The sequence below is a fragment of the Anomaloglossus baeobatrachus genome, chromosome 1 (assembly GCF_048569485.1).
Source record: "Anomaloglossus baeobatrachus isolate aAnoBae1 chromosome 1, aAnoBae1.hap1, whole genome shotgun sequence".
Classification (NCBI taxonomy): domain Eukaryota; kingdom Metazoa; phylum Chordata; class Amphibia; order Anura; family Aromobatidae; genus Anomaloglossus; species Anomaloglossus baeobatrachus.
In genome coordinates, this window is record NC_134353.1 from 700350880 (window position 1) to 700378532 (window position 27653).

At 44.3% G+C, this 27653-nt stretch overlaps 1 protein-coding gene across 2 annotated transcripts; it reads right to left on the reverse strand.

Annotated features, from left to right (window-relative positions):
- Positions 1–623: 623 nt before the first annotated feature.
- On the reverse strand, positions 624–26401 carry PGAM5 (PGAM family member 5, mitochondrial serine/threonine protein phosphatase). Of its 2 annotated transcripts, none has more exons than XM_075320924.1 (6): positions 26151–26401; positions 22615–22793; positions 19921–20046; positions 13155–13243; positions 12698–12831; positions 624–4751 (listed from the first exon to the last, which is right to left on the reverse strand). In XM_075320924.1, exons 1-6 carry the CDS (start codon positions 26300–26302, stop codon positions 4601–4603), a joined length of 831 nt encoding a protein of 276 aa, XP_075177039.1. In that variant the 5' UTR covers positions 26303–26401; the 3' UTR covers positions 624–4600. The 2 variants fall into 2 exon arrangements, with proteins under 2 accessions (XP_075177039.1, XP_075177047.1); XM_075320932.1 differs by having other exon boundaries at positions 12698–12828; positions 26151–26400.
- Between the last annotated feature and the right edge of the window lie 1252 nt (positions 26402–27653).

The following is a 27653-nucleotide window of genomic DNA, read 5'->3' on the forward strand; positions in this document are numbered from 1 at the left end:
CGTACAGCATTTGTGTGCTGTATGTGTTTCACATTAAAAGTATAGGAGAAGCTTTGTAATTTTATTCTCAATATCCATATTGAAAAAACATGGATGGCACATTTTTAAAAATATACAAACAAATAGGTGATTAAAAATAAAAACACTGACGGACAAAACAGACCGTGCCACACTTTACATATTTTTAAACAGATGTGTGAAGGAGGCCTAGTAATGTGTAAGTGCATTAAAATGCTTACTGATTCTATTTTCGCACCACTTTCTGGTCACATCCGATTCCTCTTCAGCTTTGCTGGCTCAAACAGGGTCCATTGTGCAGGGCAAGCTAATTCCATTAGTTTAAGCCTTTGACTGTGGCTTCATAGACTTGTAATGAGAAAGTGACTTCCAATTCATATACACAGCTCTATGTAAGCTCGTAAGTTTGTTTTCAGGTTGGGTGGGAAAGAAGAGAACCAGAGCGGTGTCGGAAAGTGGGAGGATTTTTTTTTTTTGCCTCCATTGGGAGAATGTGGTTTTTCAAATCGTCTGTATGTGGCTGGCACATATGCTGAACATGCACATAGTGGAAAATTGCAAAATGCTTCATTTGTTACAATAGTGCAATAAATCAAAACATGATAAAATATACAAACACAGCTTTTAATTAAATAAAATAAAAAAACACTTACAAATCATGGCAAAATAATTGCAGCTACAATGTCACAAATGAATGTGATGTCTCTCACATAATGGTAAAGGTTGTGTTTCCTTAATTAAAATTCAAAATGTCTCTTACTTTTATTAGGCTCACATATACCCATCTTGGCACAAGACTCCTATGTAGAGTCAAATTATGATTAGGGATGAGCAGACCCATGGAAGTTCGGGTCCACTGGGTTAGGCTGGACTTTAGTCCGGATTGGGACCTGCAGTTAGCCTCGGACTCCGTATAAGTCAATGGAGACCAGAACTTTGGTGCTGTAAAATGGTTGTAGTAAAAACTAGAGAGCTGAAAAAGGAAGCAAAGTGAATGGGGAGAACAAGCAGGACAATTGCCCTTCAAATAAATGTGGGTAGGTTATCAAAAATAAAGGAGACCCATTCCGGTTTTTTTTTTTATTTATTTATATATAATTTTTTAAAAAAAACAGCATGGCGTCTTCCTTATTTTTGATAACCAGCCAACATAAAGCAGAGACTTTGGGGATAGTATTATCAGGCTGGACAGTCCCATGGTTATTTAGCCCTTCCCAGCTTAAAAATAGCATTTGATGCGCCAATTCTGGCACTTTACCCGGCTCTTCCAGATTGCAGTGATGTGGTGGCAATCAGGGTAATATTTTTTGGCGGTAATTGGGGTTAGTGGGTGTCTCTGATAGTCACCTCTCCATTACAAACCCCTGGGCTTGATGCCAGCTGTCAATTCACGGCTAACATCAACCCAAAAAATATTACCCTGATTGCCACTACATCAGGGCAATCGGTAAGAGCCAGACAAAGCTCCAAAATTGGCACATCTTATGGATGCGCCACTTCTGAGGTGGCTGCCAGATGCTATTTTTTTAGGCTGGGAAAGGCCAAATAACCATTGGCCTTCCCAGCCTAATATTACCATTCCCCAGCTGTCTGCTTTACGTTGGCTGGTCATCAAAAATAACGGATATCCCATAATTTTTTTTTTGTAATGTGTTTTTATTTTTTTTTCTCCACAGCAGCATTCGGGCATCTTCCCCATGCAGAAAAACTTGTTGATTTGCTGCGCTTCAGCCTTTCAACAAACTTTATTAGCATACAAATTGCACCAAACCCACTTTTTAAAAAAAAAGTCTGTGTTCAAGTTCGAGCCCCGGACATTTGATACAAGCCCCAAACCTTACCGTTCAGGTTTGCTCATCCCTAATTATTACTACTGTCAGCCAGTCTGATGAAGTTCTCATTTTGTACCCATGTTAACCTATATTCCTAATGTAGCTAAACAGAAATTAAAGCAGGATACGGGGGTGGATGTGCAGGTGCCATCATTTATGACATCTAAAATATCAATAGTAAAAGGAGTCATCCAAGTAGTAAAGCCTTTAGGGAAGACCTCTGTTTTTATTTGTATTTAATCTCATTTACGGTGTCAGTAGGGACTGTTTACATAGTGTAAATACAGCCTTCAGGTACAGTCACCCTAAGCAACATCGCTAGCAACATCGCTGCTGAAGCACAACTTTTGTGACGTAGCAGCGACCTTGCTAGCGATGTCGCTGTGTGTGACATCCAGCAACAACTTGGCCCCTGCTGTGAAGTCGCTGGTTGTTGCTGAATGTCCTGGACCGTTTTTTAGTTGTTGCTCTCCCGCTGTGAAGCACACATCGCTGTGTGTGACAGCGAGACAGCAACAACTGAATGTGCAGGGAGCCGGCTTCTGCAGACGCTGGTAACTACGGTAAACATCGGGTAACCAAGAAGCCCTTTCCTTGGTTACCCGATATTTACCTTTGTTACCAGCGTCCCCGCTCTCACGCTGCCAGTGCCGGCTCCCTGCACACATAGCCAGACTACACATCGGGTAATTAACCCGATGTGTACTCTGACTAGGAGTGCAGGGAGCCAGCGCTATGCGGTGTGTGCTGGTTACCAAGGTATATATCGGGTTGGTTACCCGATATTTACCTTAGTTACTAGGCGCACCATCGCTTCCACGCGTGCTGCTGGCTGGGGGCTGGTCACTGGTTGCTGGTGAGATCTGCCTGTTTGACAGCTCACCAGCAACCTGTGTAGCGACGCTCCAGCGATCCCTGCCAGGTCAGGTTGCTGGTGGGATCGCTGGAGCGTCGCTTAGGTCTGACTGTGACATTTCACCAGCGACCTCCTAGCAACTTACCAGCGATCCCTATCAGATTGTATCGTTGTTGGGATCGCTGGTAAGTTGTTTAGTGTGACGGTACCTTTAGTTAAAGGGGTATTCCAGAACCACTCATTCATGTTTGCTTGCTCTTTGTATTCTGACGGAGGGGGTGCGGTAGCCTTCCCAGGCTGAAAACTCTTATCCACTATTCTTTGCCAGAAATCTTTCTATTACAATCTAAACCTGGTTACGCTCTTCCTCATATCATTTGTGACCTGTCTGGTTGGTCACAGAGTTAAGGTACTGTCACACTTAGCGACGCTAAAGTGATCCCACCAGCGATCTGACCTGGCATGGATCGCTGGAGCGTCGCTACATGGTCGCTGGTGAGCTGTCAATCAGGCAGATCTCCACAGCGATCAGAGATCAGCCACCAGCGACCTGTGTAACGTAGCTGTGTTTGGTAACCATAGTACACATCGGGTTACTAAGCAAAGCGCTTTGCTTTGTTACCCGATGTGTACCTTGGTTACCAGCGTCGGCAGAAGCCGGCTCCCTGCACATTCAGATCGTTGCTCTCTCGCTGTCAAACACAGCGATGTGTGCTTCACAGCGGGAGAGCAACGAAAAACAATGGTCCAGAAAATTCAGCAACAACCGGCGACCTCACAGCAGGGGCCAGGTCATTGCTGGATGTCACACACAGCGACATCGCTAGCAAGATCGCTGTTACGTCACAAAACCTGGGACTCAGCAGCGATGTCGCTAGCGAAGTCGCTTAGTGAGACATGGCCTTTAGGGACCATTTATGTGAGGACACCTTGTTGTGGTTGGATGGCTTTTACACTTAAGTAAAAAATGTTAACCAAGTGCATCAAGTTTTTTTGTGTATAGCAATAGTGAAGTACATGAATTCACTAATCTCAGTGTGCCTGGCATGTACTCACTCCTGCATTAAATATAAAGATTCAGCTCACCGACTGCTGCAGTCTTTCCTCCTGGTTCAACAAATTTAATGAACTTTAAGAATTGCAATAAAGAAAGATATTTTATTATTATTCCTTGAAGGACCGTGCTGGAATATTTTCTTGGATTCACTCCTGCATTAGGTCTCCTTATCCTTGCGAGATGCGATCATGTGTTTTATCTTACGAAATGAAGATGTGAGCTCATGGCGGGATGCCCAGGAGTGCCTTATTACAGATGTGTAACACAAGACCTCATTCGTATATCCAAAAACAAATATCAAACATGGTGTATTTGTAAAAGTAAAACCATTATTTGTTTAGTTTAGTACTCAAATGCTTGGTTTACATATGGCAATGTGATGCCTGTGCTTTGTTCACACAGTATTTTTTTGCATTTTTGATAAAAGCATTATACAAACCGCAACCTTCTTTACATACAAAAAATATCGTGGAATAAAATCAGTAAGTTCAATTACAAAAACCATGCACATTTCGTGTTAAAAACAGGAATTTTCTTTATAATCGTCAATCCATTACTTACTGGTTTACAGATAGACCTGGAGCCGGAATAATGAAATAAAAGAAACCTTAAAACCCAAAATTCTAGGCATCGAATATCTACCCGATGTGCCATTATCATGTCTTCCAATTGCAGGATGGGTATCCCCCCCCAAACAAAAATCATTATAATATTTGTGAAACTTTGATGAAGGCACAGAGAGTAGGTTGCTGGTTATCAGTAATGCAGCATTAGAGCTCATCCCGGTATCTTCAGGGTAGGCAGTGAGAAGCTGGGTCACACACCAAGATGTCATCCTTATGTTCGGCTGAGTTTATCCGGAGGCATAAAGCCAGAGTCACCAAGCATCCTCAAAGAGACATTACCACTGGGACGGACCACCAAATAGGTAATGCTGCCATTGTTAAGTGACATGCGGAGCCAAGCTTCAGGGGGCAGCTGTAAGGCCCTGTGCAGAAACAAAAACAGGACAAGTGCAGCACATCAATCCTCTCACAGTTCCAGTAAAGTGGATAGGATTTATAGTTACATCATGACCACCATTTGTTTTTTTGGGGCATACATTGACCTGCGGTGTATGTTTAAAATCAACAACATGTCTTTTTTCAATTGCAGATACCTTGAGTTTTATGCGTGGATTATCCCCATAGAATTTCATCAGATGCCGAACATTTGCAGGTACAAAACATACAATTTAAGTGCCTTTCCGCTGTGGAAACGCACTAAAAATCACATGTAATCTGCACATTAATGTATCCGTAAAGGTTTGTCAAAGCCAAATACCAGGAAGTATGGCTAGACACCTGATAAATGCGGAGAAGACACTGGTGGACCCATCTAGGCTTGCACAAGATTGTTCATCCATCAAGTCACCATGGCTCGAGATGAAAGGATTATTGAAAAAAAATAAATAAATAAATATAATAATAAAAGCAGACTTGTCTACTTAAAATATACGGTAACACACCAAAAAGTCAAAAACTGCTGCGTCAAAAATGCATGTAACAATTTACGTAATTAGTGAATTTTTTAGTGTGTGAACTTAAGCGAATACTTAAATTTCCACATCATACAGCTGGAAAATTTAAAGCCCCACTCCAGCAATTTTATTTTTATTGCTCCGCTGGAGAGGTACTTTAACCCATTCATGAAGGACCAACTTTGGGTTTTTTCTTCCCAGAACCAAATCTTTATTTTTCTGCCCACACAGACATATGGAGACTTCGTTTGTGTGACGAGTTGCATTTTTGAATGACACCATTCAGTTTATCACAATTCTTGCATGTTTTCTTTGGGAATTGCTTTTAAGTTGCATATTCTGCTAAACTGAACTTTTCTAAATGCAGCTATACCATGTTTTTTTGTTGTTTTTTTTTAATCAGCTTTATTTTTTTTAATGAGGCAAAAGGAGGGTAATTTCAAGCTGTTTTAATTTTTTTCATATTTTTTTAAAACATGTTTTTTGTTAACTTTTTACTGTTTTTAATAGTTTCATTAAAGTACTTGAAGCTGCAATTGTCTAATCGTTTTTGATACATACAGCAAAGCCACAGTATTGCTGCATATAGTCAAAATCAGCGTCTCCTTTGAAGCGCGGTCCCAGGCAGGGTTTTAAAGAAGCGCTGCTACAATCTCTGGCAAAAATTATAAACTCGCTTGGCTCTGAGGATGTTCATTCAGATGTTTACTTTTGTTTAATAAAAAAAAAGCAGATCACAGAAATGGCACAAAACTAAAGTCAATTCAAATGTCAACTTTCTGACTTGAAGGCCTCTTTCACATGTCCGTGAAAATCACACGTTTTTCACGGACATGTCAAAGGTGTGTATTGCCCTCCGTGTGCTGTGTTTATGGCACACGTGTGTTCTATCTGTGATAACACACAGAGAACGGGAACTTTCTGCTCATCTGTCCCTGGCGTTCCTGTCCGTGGTGCTGATCTACGGTCTCCGACCCTGCCCACTCCCCGCTGCTGCTTCCGGCCCACAGTGGAGTGAATATGCAATGAGCATAATGAGCGGGGGTCAGAAGCAAGTGACAGCAGCGGTAAAGACAGTAGCGCTGGACAAGGGGAGTATAGAAGTTCTTTTTGTTTCATAGGCACATGTGTTTTCTCAGGTGCGTGTCACACGGATCACATCCGTGCGGTCCGTGTGACACCCGTGATGCCGGAGTAAAATGGACATGTCTATGCGTGGAGCACACGGGCACACGTATGCTCCACACGGACACAAGGTCCATGGCAAAACACGCACGTGAGCGCAGACGCATTGATTTTAATGGGTCTACGTGTGCCCGTGTCTCCGGCACGTGAGGAAACTGACCAAACACGTACCAAAGACACGGACGTGTGAAGGAGGCCTAAGAAACACTAAAAAAGAAAAAAAAAAAATCATGAAAACAATGTGCTAGCCAGTAATGGTTAATTTTCAAAACCAAACAGGGGGAAAAATTATGGAATCACTTAATTCTGAGGTAAAAATAATGGAATCACCCTGTAAATTTTCATTCTCCAAACACCTGCATCAAATAAGATCTGCTTGTTAGTCTGCATCTAAAAACGAGTGATCACACCTTTGAGAGCTGATGCACCAAGTGGACTGACATGAATCATGGCTCCAACATGAGATGTCAATTGAAATAAAGGAGAGGATTATCAAAGTCTTAAAAGAGGGTAAATCATCATGCAATGTTGCAAAAGATGTTGGTTGTTCACAGTCAGCTGTGTTTAAAATCTGGACCAAATACAAACAACATGGGAAGGTTGTTAAGGCAAACATACTGGCAGACCAAGGAAAACATCAAAGCGTCAAGACAGGAAACAAAGAAATAGGTCTCCAAAACAGCAAATGAACAACAAAACAAATGAGGAACGAATGGGAGGAAACTGGAGTCAATGTCCTGTGACGGAACTGTAAAAAATTCTGGCTGGCGACCGGTCCACGCAGCTGGTTTTGAATCCCCTATTAGATCGATGGCTGGACCATATATGACAAGCTTTTCTCCCCCCCATTCACATTTTGTGCCTCCTCTATTTCCTCTGTAAGGACTGTAAGCTTACGAGCAGGGCCCACACTCCTCTTGGTATCTGAATTTTGTTATTTTTTATTGTCTCATTGTCTGTACATGTACCCTCTGAATTGTAACGCGCTGCGAAATATGTGGGCGCTATAGAAATATTAAAATTATCAACATTTTCAAAATTTTGTAATTTTCAAACTTTTAATTTTTATGTCCTTAAACAAGAGAGTTTTGACAAAAAAATAGTTAATAAATTACATTTACCACATGTCTACATACCATTTTATTTATTATTAGCAAGTTAGAAAAATGACAATTTGCTGGGACTTTTAAGTCTAACACAACCATTTTTTAGGGACCACATCACATTTGAAGTGACTCAGAGGCCTATGTGACAGAAAATACAATCTGGAAGGAAAAAGTGAAAATTTTACTTTTTCCTACAAAAATGTTGCTTTAGCTCCCCCATTTTGCATTTTCACAGGGGTAACAGCAGATATTACACCACACAATAAGATGTTCAATTTCTCCTGAGTACACGGATACCCATATGTAGTGAATAACTACTGTTTGGGCTTATAGCAGGGATTGGAAAGGAATGAGCGCCATTTGACTTTTGGAGATCAAAATTGTCTGGAATATTACAGTGGACACCATGTCGTGTTTACAGAGCCCCTGATGTGCCAAAATAGTGGAACCCCCCCCAAGTAACCCCATTTTAAAAACTACATCCACATAGACGTTTATCTGGAGGTGTGGTGAGCAATTTGAACCCATAGATGCCTCAGAGTATTTTATAACATTAAGCCATGAAAATGAAAAAATATATTTTTTACCACATAAATGTTGCTGTAACACAATTTTTTTAAAAAAACTTTCATGAGTAAAAGGAGAAAATGCACTGTACAAATTGATGTGCAATTTCTCCCGAGTATATTGATACTACTTATTTAGTGGAAAACTATTATTTGGGCACACAGCAGGGCTCAGAAGCGAAGGCGCGCCATTTGACTTTTGGAGTGAAAAATTGTCTGGAATCATTAGCGCACGCCATGTCGCATTTTGAGAACCCCTGATCTGCCTAAAAAGTGGAAACCCCCCACAACTGACCCCATTTTGTTATCTACACCCTCAAAGCAACTTATCTTGATGTGTCGTGAGCATCTTGAGCCTTCACAGTATTTTATGATGTTGAGCCATGAAAATTAAAAAAAAAAAAAAATTTCGCACAAAAATGTTGTTTTAGCAACAAATTTTGTATTTATTGCTCAACAAACTGTATGGTGCATTTTCTCCTCTGAGTATACAGATACACCATTTGTAATGGAAAACTACTGTTTTGGTGCAGGGTATGGCTGGGAAGGAATGGAGCACCATTTTGGCTTGAATAGATTGCAAACTCCGTGTCAAATTTGAAAATGCCCCTGACATGGGAAAACTCAAGGAACTCATCTTGGAGTGATTCATGGAATTAACATTTGGATGTGAAAATAAATTAACTTTTTAATTTTTTAAAAAATTGCTTTGGCCCCAAAGTTTTAATTTTCAAAAAGGGTAATAGGAGAAAATAGACAACACAATTTGTTACACAATGAGTTTGCCAATACCCCATATGTGGTCAAAAGCTACTTCTGAGGCAAAATGCAAAGGTCAGAAGGGGAAGAGCACCACTTTGGAGTTCATATTTAGTTTTAATGATCTGAGGGTGCCAAGTCAGTGGTGGATGCCACTGACCTGCTATAAAAGCAGATCCGCCATAAGTGACCCCATTTTGCAAAGTACACCCCTCAATGAATTGGCCCACGATAACCAATTCACTTTCCAGCACACTGTTCATGTGGGATTGCTCAGACCTGACACCCATAATGTGATGGTGCACCACCACAGGTCCGAACATTCCTACATGAACAGTGTCCTGAAAAGTGGATTGGTCATCGTGGGCCAGTTGAATGTCCACCAAGGTCTCCCGATCTGACTCCCATAGAGTTTTATCTTTGGGGTCATCTGAAGGCAATTGCCTATGCTGTGAAGATACAAGATGTGCAGCATCTGAAACAACAGATACTGGAAGCCTGTGCTAGCATTTCTTCTGTGGTGTTGCTATCAGTGTATCAACTAGTCTCCCGTGCGGCTCCGTTCCCGATTGGTATTTCTGAGAAAAGCATAATTTAATACCTTAGTAATTCAGGGTTAAACATATGGCTAAAATCATGCAGACTGTGTCTGACACATGCTACCTGAGCTCTTAAAAACACAAAAAAACGTATGTAGAAAGTATTTCAAAGACCTACAGTATGTACACAATGGTTAAGACTTTTCTTGTGAAAACTACCCGATAGAGATAGAGAGAGAGATATATATATATATATATATATATATATATATATATATATATATATATATATATATATATATATATATATATATATATATATATATATATTATATATATATATTATATATACACATACACATACACATACACACACACACATACATACATACATACATATACACACACCGTGTTTTTTTTGGACCATAAGATGCACTTTTTTTATTCCCAAATGTTGGGGGAAAGTGGGGGGTGCGTCTTATGGTCTGACTATAGGGCTGCGGCCGGGAAATGAGGGTGCTGCGGGTCATCGGCGGCACGAGCAGGCTGTGGCACCGCCTACCGTGACTATGTGGGCCCGCTAATTACATATGCACGCCCATCATCCCTCAGCGCTGAATCCGGCGCCGACAGGTGGGCGGGATGATGGGCGGGGGGTGCGCGCATATTAAACAGCCGACCGCATGATCACCCCTGGCAACTACAGCCTGGAGTGATCATGTGCGGCTGTATTCACTGCCCCGCGCAGCAGCAGCATCATCAGCAGCAGCAGCAGCAGCGCGGGGGGCAGTGAATCAGTACAGCATACTCACCGTTCCCCTGCAGCTTTGCGATGTCCTCCCGTCTGCCGGTCAGATCAGTGTAGACAGCGGTGAGCACAGCGATGACGTCATCGCTGTGCGCGCCGCTAGTCACGCAGGTCAGCTGACCGGCAGACGGGAGGACATTGCGGTGCTGAAGGGAAGTGACTGGTGACGGCTTCACACTCCAGCGGCGCTGCTGCCGCCACAGACAGGGGGAGAAACAAAGCTGCATGGAGCGAGGAAAGGTGAGTATAAACGTTTTTTTTTTTATGTGTGTGATACAGAATACATGCCATATACCAGGATGGGGTTATTTATCAGGATGGGTGTATATAGCAGGATGGATGGGGTATATCAGGATGGATGGAGTATATAGCAGGATGGATGGATGGGGGTATATAGCAGGATGAGAATATATGGCAAGATGGGAATATATAGCAGGATGGGGGCAAATAGCAGGATGGGGGCATATAGCAGGATGGGGGCATATACCAAGGTGGGGTACATATACAAGGCAGGAGGATCATTACCAGGCTGGGGTACCTTAGCAGAGAATTTGGGGACATTACCCCCATAATAGTGTCAGCAGAAGATCCTCGCCCCATAACAGTGTGTCATGACCACATTTTTTGCATACATTTTTATTTTCCCATTTTCCTCCTCTAAAACCAGGGGGCGTCTTATGGTCCGGTGCGTCTTATAGTCCGAAAAATACGGTATATTACACACACACACACACACACACACACACACACACACACACACAGTAAAGACCAAACGTTTGGACACACCTCAAAGAGTTTTCTTTATTTTCATGACTCTGAAAATTGTAGATTCACATTGAAGGCATCAAAACTATGAATTAACACATGTGGAATGAGATACTTAACAAAAAAGTGTGAAACAACTGAAAATATGTCTTATATTCTAAGTTCTTGAAAGTAGCCACCTTTTGCTTTGATTACTGATTTGCACACTCTTGGCATTCTCTTGATGAGCTTCAAGAGGTAGTCACCGAAAATGGTTTTCACTTCACAGGTGTGCCCTGTCAGGTTTAATAAGTGGGATTTCATGCCTTATAAATGGGGTTAGGACCATCAGTTGTGTTGTGCAGAAGTCTGGTGGATACACGGCTGATAGTCCTACTGAATAGACTGTTAGAATTTGTATTAAGGCAAGAAAAAAGCAGCTAAAAAAAAAAAAAAAAAAAAAAAAAAAGAGTGGCCATCATTACTTTAAGAAATGAAGGTCAGTCAGTCTGAAAAATTGGGAAAACTTTGAAAGTGTCTCCAAGTGCAGTGGCAAAAACCATCAAATGCTACAAAGAAACTGGCTCACATGAGGACCGCCTCAGGAAAGGAAGACCATGGGTTACCTATGCTGTGGAGGATAAGTTTATCTGAGTCACCAGCCTCGGAAATCGCATTGTAACAGCAGCTCAGATTAGAGACCAGGTCAATGCCACACAGAGTTCTAGCAGCAGACACATCTCTAGAACAATTGTTAAGAGGAGACTTGTGCAGCAGGCCTTCATGGTAAAATAGCTGATATGAAACCAAAGCTAAGGACAGGCAACAAGCAGAAGAGACTTGTTTGGGCTAAAGAACACGAGGAATGGACATTAGACCAGTGGAAATCTGTGCTTTGGTCTGATGAGTCCAGATTTGAGATCTTTTGATCCAACCATCTTACCTTTATGCGACGCAGAAAAGGTGAACGGATGGACTCTACATGCCTGGTTCCCACCGTGAAGCATGGAGGAAGAGGTGTGATTGTATGGGGGTGCTTTGCTGGTGACACTGTTGGGGATTTATTCAAAAGTGAAGGCATACTGAACCAGCATGGCTACCACAGCATCTTGCAGCGGCATGCTATTCCATCCTCTTTGCGTTTAGTTGGACCATCATTTATTTTTCAACAGGGCAATGACCCCAAACACACCTCCAGGCTGTGTAAGGGCTATTTGACTAAGAAGGAGAGTGTTGGGTGCTACGCCAGATGACCTGGCCTCCACAGACACCAGACCTGAACCCAATCGAGATGGTTTGAGGTGAGCTGGACCGCAGAGTGAAGGTAAAAAGGGCCAACAAGTGCTAAGCATCTCTGGGAACTCCAAGACTATTGGAAGACCATTTCCGGTGACTACCTCTTGAAGCTCATAAAGAGAATGCCAAGAGTGTGCAAAGCAGTAATCAAAGCAAAAAGGTGGCTACTTTGAAGAACCTAGAATATAAGACATATTTTCAGTTGTTTCACACTTTTTTGTTAAGTATTTCATTCCACATGTGTTAATTCATAGTTTTGATGACTTCAATGTGAATCTACAATTTTCAGAGTCATGAAAATTAAGAAAACTGTTGGTGTGTCCAAACTTTTGTTCTGCACTAAGATATATATTATATATATATATATCTCACACACACACACACACACACACAATGAACGATGTTGCATTACCTGCATACAATGTAGCGTATGACATTAGCGTGGCAAATAATGATCTCATAAGTATCCTCTTCTTGTTTTGGTTCTGCTCGGTGAATGTAATTCCTGAATGCAGCCTCAATTCGAGGTCCATCCTCATAATACTGCTGGAGACATCAACATGGTCAGTGGCCATATTGTAATAGACATATTCTACAGCTCCAAACAGCCATAGTATTGTACAGAATCATAATACCACACTTACTCAATGCATATGAAATTGCTTCTATGGGAGAATATCTCTAGCATACAGCTTCCCGATAAGCACCATACAATAGGATCCCTGCTATTCCACAGTAATGTATTACCTTGTACGTGAGACCCAATCACAAAATGTAGCAACAAATTTTTGACTCACACCAGAAATGTAAAACATACAAAACACTCGGCGTACTCCAATACTTATGACACATCCTCTATTACTTCTCACCTCAACATCTGGTTTCCAGTGACAGACCGGGGGATCTGGCCTAATGGGAGCTCCCTCACGAAGTAAGTCAGAGCTAGATTTTTGCACACCTGTAGATGTTGAACAGAGCAAAAGTAACAGATAAAAACGTTGAAAAGAAAAAAAAAAAAAAAGGAAATAAGCAAAGGACAAGAGAAAGCATATGGCACAAATAGAGAATGGATTCAATTTAAGGTACGCTCACACTAGCGTATAACTCAAACGAGTGCAATGTGAGAAAAAAAAGTGATTGATCTCGGACTCAATTATTAGTTATTCAATGAGGCAGAGCAGATCTGCACGTTTTCTCTCAGCCCTTAGCCTAGGGAGGGAAATAAAAAAATATATAAATCGCAGAATGCGGGGAGTGGCCGTGTAAATTGGACGAGACTCACCTATTCAAGTCCACGTGTGCGAGAAGAAAAATCTGATGCCACACTGACCATCCTAGTCAGATCCGATTTTATGGATACATTACAATTCTGTCGCATAGGACACTGTAAAAGCTGTAGTGTCCTCAAAAGCTTCTGTAAATGAATAATCACCTCAGAGAAAAAAAAAACGCATTGCATACAGACGACAAGTGAGGAAAAAAATCATACTGATTTTTTATACGCTAGTATGAGCGGACCCTTAAGCTAACTTTTTTCTGCCATTCGATACATAAAGTCTACTTGACCCCCAATATTAGAGGAACTGAGGTCGAATTAGTGTTACTAAGTAATTAAAACTCAGGTGAATTAGACAAACTAATGAACAATGCACAAACAAGAAGGAAATATTTATACAGAGATACATTAGAGAGTGCAGAAATTAACTTTGACCCTAAAATAAAGCATCATACAATTTAAAATTGTAGGGAGATCCATGGGCAAGGTAATATGGCAGAGCTGACAGCAAAATAATAATAAACAAAAATCTCAGTAGCCTCGGTCAGATAAGCCCCAATATTTCTGCCATGGTTGATGATCTAATTTGTATGGGGTTGTTCTCACTTTTCCCCAATGACAGGTGGTTGGAAAAGACGAAGCATCAGGCTTGCCAGATTTCGGCATATAAAATCCTTTTGTTCTTTAAAGAGTTAAGCTGCCACCAAAGGCGGCTGGCATTGGATTAGTCGCACCTAAGGTGGACTTCCAAAAGTAAGAAACTAACTGATGTGTATATTGTGCACACAGAGGTATTATGGCTCTAAAGCCGAGATCAAATGAAACAGATGAAGTCTCACGAGATCACAACTCCCTCCCAATACTTCCTACTATTAAAGTGCAGAAAGAGCAGCATCAGCATGAGGAGCTGAGTACGGATGAAAACACAAAAGAAGAAAAATAGCCAACAAGGAAAATTTATATAGAATAATATTTATTAATCAAAAATTCAATTATTAAAATATTAAAATGCAAGGGTCCAGTAATGAGTGCACAAGCACCACAGAGCTCAGCAGAATGTATATATTTGCTAGATTATTAATGAAAAATAGTAACGCACCTATTGGGTATATTTCCTAAGGGTATAACAATTGTACTCCCAAGGTAAAACACTATATGAACATATCTATCAAGGGATTAGACATACCCCATAAGAAATAGCAAAAGCTCAAACACCACTGGAGTCCCCGTTTTCACTAGAGGAGGTCACCCAAGTAGTGTCCTCTTCTCCCTCCCCCCCCCACTAAGGTCTTCAACTCCATCTCCAAAGACCATCCCTTCCAGAAACAATCACTTTCTGCTACTATCACCAAGACGGGCAAGGACCCCTTGCTCTGCTCAAGCTACCGCCCTAGATCTCTAATGTGGACGTGAAGCTGTTTGCTAAACTCCTGTCTGGCAGATTGGGCCCTTCTCTGCCTCTGCTGATTCACAATGATCAGGTAGGCTTCGTACCTGGCAGAGAGGCCAGAGACAACACTATTAAATCGATTCTGGTTATTTCCCAAATGTTGAAGCTAAAAACACCTGCCTGTGTGTTGACGGTAGACACGGAGAAGGCCTTTGACAGGGTCAGTCGGCCCTTTCTTGGACGTGTTCTTGAGCGAGCGTGTTTCGGTCCGAGCTTTAGAGAAAAGGTTTTAGCATTCTACACACTCCCCACAGCCAAGATTCACTGTAATGGAATTTTTTCCAACTCATTCAATATCAGTACTTGGATGAGACAAGGATGTTCTCTGTCTCCCCTCCTGTATGCATTAGTGATGGAACATCTAGCTATAGCCATCAGGAAGAACCCTGATATTGAAGGGATCTGCAAAGGGAAAAACATTCATAAACTGGCCCTATATGCCGACGACCTTCTCCTCTACATCACGGACCCCAAAACATCTCTCCCATCGATTCTGAAGGAGTTCGAGCGGTATGCTGGGGTTAGTAACTTCAGGTTTAATACCTCCAAATTAGAAATCTTAAAATGTCACACTTCCTGCTAAATGTAAATCCTCTTTGCAAGAAGCCTTTCCTTTTAAATGGTGTGCCACTGCTCTGAAATATCTAAGGACTTACCTGACTCCAGACCCTTCACAACTATTTAATTTAAATTACAAACCATTACTACAACGTATTGAGGCTGATCTCAAGCCTACAGTTTACGGTCTCTGTCCTGGTTTGGACGGATCAACGTTTTAAAAATGGATGTCCTCCCTAAACTCCTTTTTCTTTTTCAAGCAGTCCCTATCGCCTTACCCAGACTCTTTTTTTGCTCAACTTCGACGGCTCACAACAGCTTTTGTTTGGAAAAAAGGTAAACCCCGACTGGCTTTTAAATATTTGATGAGACGAAAGACAAAAAGGGAGGCACGGGACTCCCAGATTTTCGCTTATACCATACTTCGGCTATCCTCACCAGAATAGTGGACTGGTTTCATGGGACTGAGATGAAGCAGTGGGTGGGCATTGAAGCTAGCCTTCAAGACTAGACCTTGTCCTCTCTGCCCTGGTCCACAAAACACAAAAGACCTAAGAGCATTTTGAATTCCCCTTTGACAAGGGACCTACTTCTCATTTGGGACAGAACTAACGCCCATTTTAACTTGTCTGAAGTATGGGGCCCTCTGACGCCTCTTTTTGACAATCCCGACTTTCCGCCGGCTGTTGGTGTTACCAAGTTCATGTTTTGGTCTTCATCCCAGAGACCCAGGGCTGGTGATACCCTGTTGAGAACGCCTTCCTTCCCAACCATACAACATTTTCAAGCTGCCTTTCCTGATCAGCAAATCCAGTGGTTCAGGTATGTACAGTTGCAATCGTTTATCTCCTCTACTCGCTCAGCCTCTGACCTGACCAGGGTCTGTACCAACTTTAAATCCCTTTTGATCCAATATGAACCCCCATCCCACATAATCTCTCAGATTTATTCTATATTGGTGGATCAAATAGATTCGGACCTAGTCTGGTATGTGAAATCTTGGGAGAGAGATCTGGGGGGGGGGGGGGGGGGGGACTCTCGCTGACTTGGATTGGTCAAAAGATTTTGTGTGTGTCCATAGGCTTCCCTTGCCTTGTAAAGGGCAAGAAAATAACTTTAAGATCATCTCCCTTTGGTACAGGTGTCCGAAGGAGCTACATAGAATCTTTCCGACGGTCCCGGACACCTGCTGGAGGTGTGGCACTGTGGAGGGATCTATGTTGCATATCTGGTGGACCTGCCCGACAATTCAGCATCTTTGACGTAAAGTGTTCCAAATTCATAATTTCATCACAGGTCTGACAACTACATGCTCCCCGCAGATCGGTCTCTTGTCCACGATTCCCGGGGCTTTTAAAGAGATCAAACAGGGTCTTCTCCGTAATGTTGTTGCCGCGACTAGAGCGATCATTCCGAGATAATGGAAGTCAAGTGTAGCCTCGATGATTTTAGAGTGGCTAGCGGAAATGGATCACATCTGTAGGATGGAGAAATTATCTTCCCACTCTGAGCTCCAATTCACCAAATTCTACAGCTCTTGGACACCGTGGTTACTGTGGAGACACGGGGCTCAGTGGGTACTCTCGTCCACTAAAACCCGCCGCCTTTAGAAAGACAGCGTGGCTCAGGGCTCATTCCAACTGACCGCCGATCTCCTTAACCGTGGGCGTAACACTACTCAGACAACACAGGGTGAGGAAACCACAATAATTAGACTTTATTGGATCCCCAAACAATTAACGGCACATAACACATAACCAGCAAAACACACATGTAACAGGCAACAGAGGCTCACTCTTCCGGTGGCTCACCAGGGATTTAGAATGTCCTTGCCTCAGGGATTCCAGGGCCGCTTACTCCTATCCAGCAGCACCCCGCTTTCGGCGGGCACCCACCGAGAAAGGAATAGCGCCAGATTTAGGAAGCTGTGTGAGGTCTGCAAAGTCTGTAGCCAGGTGACCAAATTGTCCCAACCTGGATTTCTTCCTTAAGTAGTCCTTGGTATGATGATACAATCCTGGCAGCCGAGGTCGAAATCCCTAGACTGTGGATATGGTCTCCAACCGGAACCGGAGTCCCTAGATTGAAGCCACAGGGTATCCTGATCCTCTAGTCAGCTCCTAAGAGCTTAGACTGGATTCATCAGCATCCATCAACAACAACCTGGTGGCTTAAAGAAATCCCTTTTAGAGCCACAGCCTTCCACTTGGATACACTGCATCCTCATCGATTGGTTGGACAAGATCGCCTCTCCCATTGGATGAATCTCAAGCTGCATGGACAATGTTCATCCAAATAATGTCTACAGAAAGACTGAGGGTATACATGTAGTCTGGAATGCGCAGACTAGATAATGGCTAGAAAGGTAATCACATTAGCAATACACAACTACAATACAATGATTACTGGAAGAGTCTGGAGAAACAATAGCTAAGCAAACATGAGATAGCACACAGAAGAACAATGACGTCTGGCTGAATTTTAAGAAACTTTAACCCATGAGAGGCATTGGGTGTCCATGTCGTCACAGTTACTATTTAGGGAATCCGCCGACTTTGAGGTAACCCTTTCCTCTTAGGTACCCTTCGTTCAATCCATGCCTGGTCCCTGATGAGAGGTGGTATGTAGTCCACCAAAAAATGGTTGTGCTTCAAGGGTGATCCCAAGTCCCCCCTTCCTCCCCCCCTCATCCCCCTTTTCGTTTCCCTTCCTCCTATCTTCTCTCTCTCTGCTCTGTCTTTTTTCTACCTGAAATTCTCTGTCACTTCTACTTAACATTCTTCTTTCTTTCCAATGTTTATTAAATTTGAATTTGGTGTTTCAGAAAGTAACGTTATTATCCTTTTTGATTCAATCTCTAAGAACACTTGGAGTAACATGTGCTCATGTTCTTTCAGTGCGATAGTCTATTTCTCGATATCTGGAATTATTTATTTGTAAGTTGAATATATTTTTCTGCGATACACTTTTATCTACATATTCCTTTATGTGTTATTTTCTTCTTTGCCAATAAACATTTTTGGAAAAAAGCTTAACACCACATGGTATAAAGGCATTACAGAACTGCTCACATGGCACAGAAGCAAGACAAACATTCCCAGAATTCCCAAAATAGGGGTGCACACCTGTCACCATTGTTCACCAATGCTGAGCCACACCAACACGTGTTTCAGCCTAAGCCTTCATCAAGGAGGTGTAAACCATATAGGATAATAAAAACTAAGCTTAACAGTAGAATATCGCAAAATGATCCAGAAAAAATGTCTACTTGGGAATAAGATGGCAGATGAGGTTTAAATGTTGATAAATGTAGAGTAATCCTATAGCTGCACACTTTAAAGGGAATCTGTCAGGTGAATTTGTAGTAATATACTTATGTTACATTTCAGGATCAGTAAGTTTTATAGCTTTACATTATCCTGTTATCTTCTTGTAAGTTCCATAGAATTCAGTATCTCATGCACCCTAGTGCAGTGTATGTAATTACAATTCGCATATTCACTGTTCCCCACCCACCTCCCAATGCATTCACTATCACTGCTGAGAAGTGGGAGGGAGTATGGGTGGGGGCAGCAGTGGACATTCAGTTCAAATTCACTATTACTGATGTCAGCACTGAGAGGAGGGAGCAGTGCAAATGCTGTTTGTACTTACATATACTTGACTAGTTACTACATCACACTGAATTCTACAGAGCTTACAACCAGATAAAAGGAAGAGATAGAGCTATAGTTACTGATTCTGAAAAGTCTCCTTAAGCCCTGTGAAAAGTTAAATGATTTTGTAGTACAAAACGCATGTTAACAGATTATCTTTAAATGGAAGTATACTTGGGCCTACAGAACAGGAGAAGCATTTGGGTATTCTGAATACAAGTAAGCTGAGCAGCAGTACTCAATGTCAAGCAGCAGCAGCAAAAGCAAGCAAGATTGTAGGTTGTATTAAAAAGAGATAAAATCCATGATCCAATGCGGTACCCCTCTATAAATCACTTGTAAGGCCACATGTAGAATATGGGATACAGTTTTGGACTTGACATTTTAAAAAGGATATTCAGAAGCTACAGTCAGTTCAGAGGCAGGCAACTAGAATTTTATAAGGGCTTGTTTAGCTTTGAAAAAAAGACTAACATAGGACTTATTCCTTTCAAATTCCCTACAAAGGACCAGGGGACATTAATTATGTGTGAAGGAAAGGCGATTCTGTCAGCTAAATAGGAAAGGGTTCTTTACAGTTAGAGCAGTCACACTGTGGAAAGTACTAAAGCAAGAGGTAGTAATGGCAAAAACTATAAGGAACGCATCTTACATCAGAAGCGTAAGCTATATAACAGAATCACTGCTACTCTTACCTGGAAGGTATTTGCTGATGATTTCCATTGTTTCTCTGGCTCTTGTCATAGACGAATGAACAATTTGACTATATTTAAAGCCTAGATTTGCGAGCCGTTGCCCAGTCAGCTCGGCCTGTTCACGACCTGCAGCAGACAAGATAAGCGATATATGGTCAACTGGTTTGCTTGCTCGTAGGCCATGCTACTGGCCATCAGGATAAATGCAATTTGTCACCATATTTCAGAACACAAAACTAAATCCATTAATACACATCTCATGGACCAGATGAGGCTGGTGCACTTGAAAATATATTTCAAAATGCCTATAGAGCTGGACTGATAAAGTCACTTTACTATTAGGCAGGGAATATTTCAGAAAAGATTATATAGCCATTCTGACATGGATCTGCAAAGTAAGTACACCAGCCTTAAAGGGGTTGTCCACTACTAGGACCACCCCTTGTTATTCCACTACTAGGACCACCCCTTCTTATTGCACTACTAGGACCACCCCTTCCTATCCCACTACTGGGACCACCCCTTCCTATTCCAGTACTAGGACCACCCCTTCCTATTCCACATGTTTCCCTCAGCTAAAATAATAAAGATTATTCTCACCTCCCGTACCGGCAAAATTCCATCAGTGTCTTGTTGGCAGTGCCGAGGCTCAAGTGGTGTTGTGACGTCATGCGAGCACCGCATCCAATCAGGGCCAGCTTCTCTCACCCTGCCTTCGGACCAAACGAGTTAATCAACAGGAAGAGAATGCAACGGCTGAGTTCACTTCCTCTTGATTGCCCTTTAGGTCTGAAGGCAGGGAGAGAAGCTGGCATTGAACGCAGGGCTCACGTGATGTCATAATCCCACGTGAGCCCCGACACTGCGAGCCCAGACACTGCTGGAAGGGTGCCAGGAAAGAAGGTGAGTATGGGCTTTATTATTTTACCGGGTGGAAACATATTTAATAAGAAGGGGTGGTCCTAGTAGTGGACAACCCCTTTAACATGTTAAGAAATCTAATAAGGGGAGCAGTTTGTATTGTGAAATCTAATTGATAAGGGGTGCAGTTTGCATTGTGAAATCTAGCAACAGACCTACATTAAGTTAAATGCATTCCAGATTTGGTATCTTCAATATGCCAAAATTGTAATTCATTCTTACATTTTTAAATACTTGTGCCTGAAAGGGCTCAAAAATGCAGCATCTTTGTGGTCACCACAAAGATACAGCCCCAAAAAAAAAAGCAAAAAAAAAGCTGCAATGTTCTCACAGGAAAACTGAAATCTCGTAGACTTTGCTGGGGAAGGAAATGCATGTGTCGCGGGCGGGGAGGATGACGCCGCCGCCGCTGGCTCTCGCTGGCGCTCCGGTCCGGCGCTGCTGCTGCTCGGTGGCTCGAGCGGTGGGCCGGATCCGGGGACTCGAGCGGCGCTCCTCGCCCGTGCAGTGAAAGGGGTGATTTGGGTTTGGGGAGTTGGTCCGTGACGCCACCCACGGTTTGTGGTGAGGTTGGGACACCACCGCTGCTCTGGACGGGGATCCCGGGAGCGATGACAGGGAGCAGCCGAGATGTTTCTCTCCCCTCCGTGGGTAGGGGGTTGGTGGTCCCGGGGCCCGGTGAGGTGGGACGGGGAGGCAGGGTTGGCGAGGTGCAGGGTCGCGGGGGCAGCGCGGTGCCAGACGGCATGGTGGTACTCACTCAGCCAATGATGGACACAGAGTCTCCGGTAAAACAAACTGCTGGATGGACGGGTCCCGCAGCCGGCTGCGGTAGTTACTCCCGGTAGGTTGGTGGTGGCTGCCTTTCCCTGCACCTGTTGTGTATCTTCGGTCCCGATGGCTTCTCACTGGTAACCCGCTCCCCAGCTTGGATATGGGCCGGAGGAGCCCCTTTTGCCCGCAGGCTCTGGCCCTGGTAATTCTAACTGTGGCGGTAGTTATATTTCTCTTTCTCGGTTTGGACGGTTGCCTTCAGTCGGGTGTTTGCTGCTAGGAAACCCCGGAGGTTCTGGTCGCTAACGGATTTGACCAGTTTAACGGCGACTCCAAGCCTGGTCGGGGTCCGCAGGCCCTGCCGGTTTGTGCTGGCTTCTCTTCGCTCCCCGGTTCGGTACCGGCGGGCCACCGCCCGTCCCCGGTCCTACGGTTCCGCGTCAATCAGCCTCTCCTGCAGACGGCCACCACCGTCTGCCAACCTTGCTCTCGGTGCCCGGGCCACGTACCCGGACACGGTCAGTCTGCTCCTCTACTGCTACTTTCCTCCTTCTCCTTCACTCTCCCTCACTTCACTGACTTCCTTTCCCGCCTCCAGGACTGTGAACTCCTCAGTGGGTGGGGCCAACCACCTGGCTCCACCCCCTAGTGGGAGGCAACAAGGATTTGTGTGTGACTGGTGTGCCTATCTCGGGGTGTGGGGTGTGTTGTTGCAGTACCTGTGACGACCTGGCTTGCCCAGGGCGCCACACATGCAGTATGGTGACCCAAACTGCACCCAAAAACGCAGAAAAAAACCCAAAGCGTGTGTATCAGGCTTTAATCATTGTCTGCGCCATTAAAGGGAACTAGTTGTCAGCACATCTTACAGTCGCTTGTCCGTCAAATACAATTTTACCTTTTTGTGGAGATCCAATGTATCACTTATGAGAAATGTAGTGTAAAAGCCATGTGCAGATAGGGATAGAAGTGTATTTTAGCCATAAATAAGATACTAACCAAGGGAGGTAAGAACCCTGTCCACATCGGTTTTGCCTTCCAATTTGTATTGTGAATGTCTTATAAGGAAGATGTGACGAGTGGCTTTTGCCTTGTGCTTATTCAGGTGCAGATTCAGCTCCTCCTCTCCCGTATCACCATTGATCTTGCTTAAATTCACCAGAGACATTGGCTCTCGACTATGAGACATAAAAAGATACAGGCATGCTTCATTGAGACACACTTCACCAAGAACAACAGGGAATTAGTTACCTGGTTTTCATTATTCCATCTGAGAACAGCATGATGTAGGGGCAGAGATTCTAATTTCAGCGAAGTATCACATTCTGGGCTGCTTGCTGTCAATTTTATAAATCATTGTTTTCACTGCCACAGATCTAGCAGTGCTCAAAAAGCTGAGCTGTCTATGTCTACAACCCCTGCCACACCACTGATTAGCAGCTTTCTACCTATGCACAGTATGAATAGAAAGCTGCCAATCAGTGGTGGGGGCGGGGTTATACAGAGCAGGAGGACAATATGGACAGGACAGCTAGTGCACGTAAGATAACCTCCTGCTTATTAAACATACAAAATGGAATGAAGCAAGCAGCTTAGGAAATAATACATAGCTGGAATTATAGTCTCTGCCCCTATAGCATGCTGCTCTTAGATTACAGCAAATAGATTCCCCTTAATGTACTAACAAAACAGGTTATTTCACAATACCCTAGGGCAGAGTAAAACTGGCATGGTTTGTCCATAGTATTTTACCTACAGTATATTCTTCTGATCCTATCTTCATATTCTAGTCCAGAGCCACATTCTGGGTATCGGAATCTGTATATTTTGATGACTGACAAAGTGAGCCACGTACAGACGACCGGATGTCACCTTATTGGGCAAATCCCAGAAAATGTTTGCCACTCCATGGGCACCCTAGCATTCCCATTTTAAAACTAAGGGATCTTTAGTTGAGAAATGGGTAATGCTGAGTGGTTCCAACATTGAGGCCGAGTGGCACCACACACAATGGTTACATATGCAGCCCTCCTACCCCTGGCACTTATGGTGGCACCACACACAATGGTTACATATGCAGCCCTCCTACCCCTGGCACTTATGGTGGCACCACACACAATGGTTACATATGCAGCCCTCCTACCCCTGGCACTTATGGTGGCACCACACAGGTAGGTTACATGTGCAGCCCTCCTACCCCTGGCACTTATGGTGGCACCACACAGAGAGGTTACATGTGCAGCCCTCCTACCCCTGGCACTTATGGTGACACCACACAGGTAGGTTACATGTGCAGCCCTCCTACCCCTGGCACTTATGGTGAACAACACAGAGAGGTCACAGGTGCAGCCCTCCTACCCCTGGCACTTATGGTGGCACCACACACAATGGTTACATATGCAGCCCTCCTACCCCTGGCACTTATGGTGGCACCACACAGAGAGGTTACATGTGCAGCCCTCCTACCCCTGGCACTTATGGTGACACCACACAGGTAGGTTACATGTGCAGCCCTCCTACCCCTGGCACTTATGGTGGCACCACACAGAGAGGTTACATGTGCAGCCCTCCTACCCCTGGCACTTATGGTGACACCACACAGGTAGGTTACATGTGCAGCCCTCCTACCCCTGGCACTTATGGTGGCACCACACAGGTAGGTTACATGTGCAACCCTCCTACCCCTGGCACTTATGGTGGCACCAGACACAGAGGTTACATGTGCAACCCTTCTACCCCTGGCACTTATGGTGGCACCAGACACAGAGGTTACATGTTCAACCCTCCTACCCCTGGCACTTATGGTGGCACCACACAGGGAGGTTACATGTGCAGCCCTCCTACCCCTGGCACTTATGGTGGCACCACACAGAGAGGTTACATGTGCAGCCCTCCTACCCCTGGCACTTATGGTGAACAACACAGAGAGGTCACAGGTGCAGCCCTCCTACCCCTGGCACTTATGGTGGCACCACACACAATGGTTACATATGCAGCCCTCCTACCCCTGGCACTTATGGTGGCACCACACAGAGAGGTTACATGTGCAGCCCTCCTACCCCTGGCACTTATGGTGGCACCACACAGAGAGGTTACATGTGCAGCCCTCCTACCCCTGGCACTTATGGTGACACCACACAGGTAGGTTACATGTGCAGCCCTCCTACCCCTGGCACTTATGGTGGCACCACACAGGTAGGTTACATGTGCAACCCTCCTACCCCTGGCACTTATGGTGGCACCAGACACAGAGGTTACATGTGCAACCCTTCTACCCCTGGCACTTATGGTGGCACCAGACACAGAGGTTACATGTGCAACCCTCCTACCCCTGGCACTTATGGTGGCACCACACAGGGAGGTTACATGTGCAGCCCTCCTACCCCTGGCACTTATGGTGACACCACACAGGGAGGTTACATGTGCAGCCCCCCTGGCACTTATGGTGACACCACACAGGGAGGTTACATGTGCAGCCCTCCTACCCCTGGCACTTATGGTGGCACCACACAGGGAGGTCACATGTGCAGCCCTCCTACCCCTGGCACTTATGGTGGCACCCGACACAGAGAGGTTCGTTACATGTGCAGCCCTCCTACCCCTGGCACTTATAGTGGCACCACACAGGGAGGTTACATGTGCAGCCCTCCTACGCCTGATACTTATGGTGGCACCACACAGGGAGGTCACATGTGCAGCCCTCCTACCCCTGGCACATATGGTGGCACCACACAGGGAGGTCACATGTGCAGCCCTCCTACCCCTGGCACTTATGGTGGCACCAGACACAGAGGTTACATGTGCAACCCTCCTACCCCTGGCACTTATGGTGGCACCACACAGGGAGGTTACATGTGCAGCCCTCCTACCCCTGGCACTTATGGTGGCACCACACAGGGAGGTCACATGTGCAGCCCTCCTACCCCTGGCACTTATGGTGGCACCAGACACAGAGGTTACATGTGCAACCCTCCTACCCCTGGCACTTATGGTGGCACCACACAGGGAGGTTACATGTGCAGCCCTCCTACCCCTGGCACTTATGGTGGCACCACACAGGGAGGTCACATGTGCAGCCCTCCTACCCCTGGCACTTATGGTGGCACCAGACACAGAGGTTACATGTGCAGCCCTCCTACCCCTGGCACTTATGGTGGCACCAGACAGGGAGGTCACATGTGCAGCCCTCCTACCCCTGGCACTTATGGTGGCACCAGACACAGAGGTTACATGTGCAACCCTCCTACCCCTGGCACTTATGGTGGCACCAGACAGGGAGGTCACATGTGCAGCCCTCCTACCCCTGGCACTTATGGTGGCACCACACACAGAGGTTACATGTGCAGCCCTCCTACCCCTGGCACTTATGGTGGCACCACACACAGAGGTTACATGTGCAGGCAGCCCTCCTACACTTATGGAGGCACCACACAGAAAGGTTACCCTCCTACACCCGGCACTTATAGTCATCTGCCCGCTTAGGTCCCGTATAAAAGCAGCCAATGCGGACTGCGCATGCGTAAAAGCAGCCTCACCGATCCCAGTTTCGATCCCACCGCCCGGTTGAAGCTGCCGGCACCCTCAAAGTCGAGTCTTCTCCGTTTTTCCCTACTGCTACTGCTGCAAAGACTGCGGCGGCTGTGGCGGCGGCTGATCCACCTATCAATATTCTACGCAGATACATCATGAAAACGCGAATGAACGGACACACATAACACACTACACAAGGCTGCTCCCACGACTCCTCCCTCCACAGCCAGCTGAGCCCATAGGCATTGTGGGAAGTGTAGTCCTGGCCTTCAGATCTGAGCTTCCGGGATGCAGAGATTGGTTATTAAAGAAAGGCGGAATTGCTGCACCCTGGAGTGAAAATGATCAGAGCAGACAAAGGAGGCAGTGCAAGGTGCGCTGCTCAGTACTGACTGGGAGAAACCACTGAGTGATGCTGTGACTGCGCTGACCACCAGATGGCGCCACTGCTCCTACAAATCGTGGCATCCAGCACCACCATATGTGTACAGGAGTCGTAACAAGGGATTACTATAATCCCAGCACTGGATTAAAGGGTTAAAACCAAACAAGGTGACATGATCCATCTTACAATCATCTTATTTGGCATTGTCTCCCCCAATTATTGCAGTAGGACATTCCAAAAAAAACCTAACCTACCCTCAGTGAATCATGTCAGTAGGGTTTGCTCACACAGGTCGGACACACTGCAGATTTATGTTGGATTTTCTGGACTGGCGTTATCAGGCTGCAGACCCTCTCCTTAGAGTATATGCACAGCTTTATCACATACATGTGGTTACCGGTGATACTGACATTGATTTTCATGACATATTGTGCTCTATGATAGCGGTAAATTTAAGACGATATTTTTTGCGTTTATTTGGGAAAATATCGGAAATTTACCAAAAATTTCGCAATTTTCAAGCTTTGAATTTTTATGCTCTTAAACCAGAGTTATGTTACACAAAACAATGAATAAATAACATTTCCCACATGTCTATTTACATCAGCACAAGTTTTTAAACATTTTTATTTTGTTAGGAAGTTAGAAGGGGTCAAAGTTCATCAGAAATTTATAATTTTTCTAACAAAATTTACAAAACCATTTTTATTGGGGACCGCATCACCTTTGAAGTGACTTTGAGAGGCCTGGGTGACAGAAAATACCCAAAAGTGACCCCATTCTAAAAACTGCACCTCTCAAAGTACTCAAGACCGCATTGAAGATGTTTATTAACCGTTTAGGTGCTTCACAGAAACTAAAACTGCAAATTTTGCATTTCACAAGGCTAACAGGAGAAAATGCACCATACATTTTGTTGTATAGTTTCTCCTGAGTATGATGATACCTCATACGTGGTGGAAAATTACTGTTTGAGCGCACGGCAGGACTCGGAAGGGGCGCAAATTTGTCTGTCACATTTGGAGAGCCCCTGAGGTGCCTAAACAGTGGAAATCCCCCACAAGTGACCCTATTTTACAAACTTCACCCCTCAATCAATTTGTTTAGGGTAGCAGTGTGCATA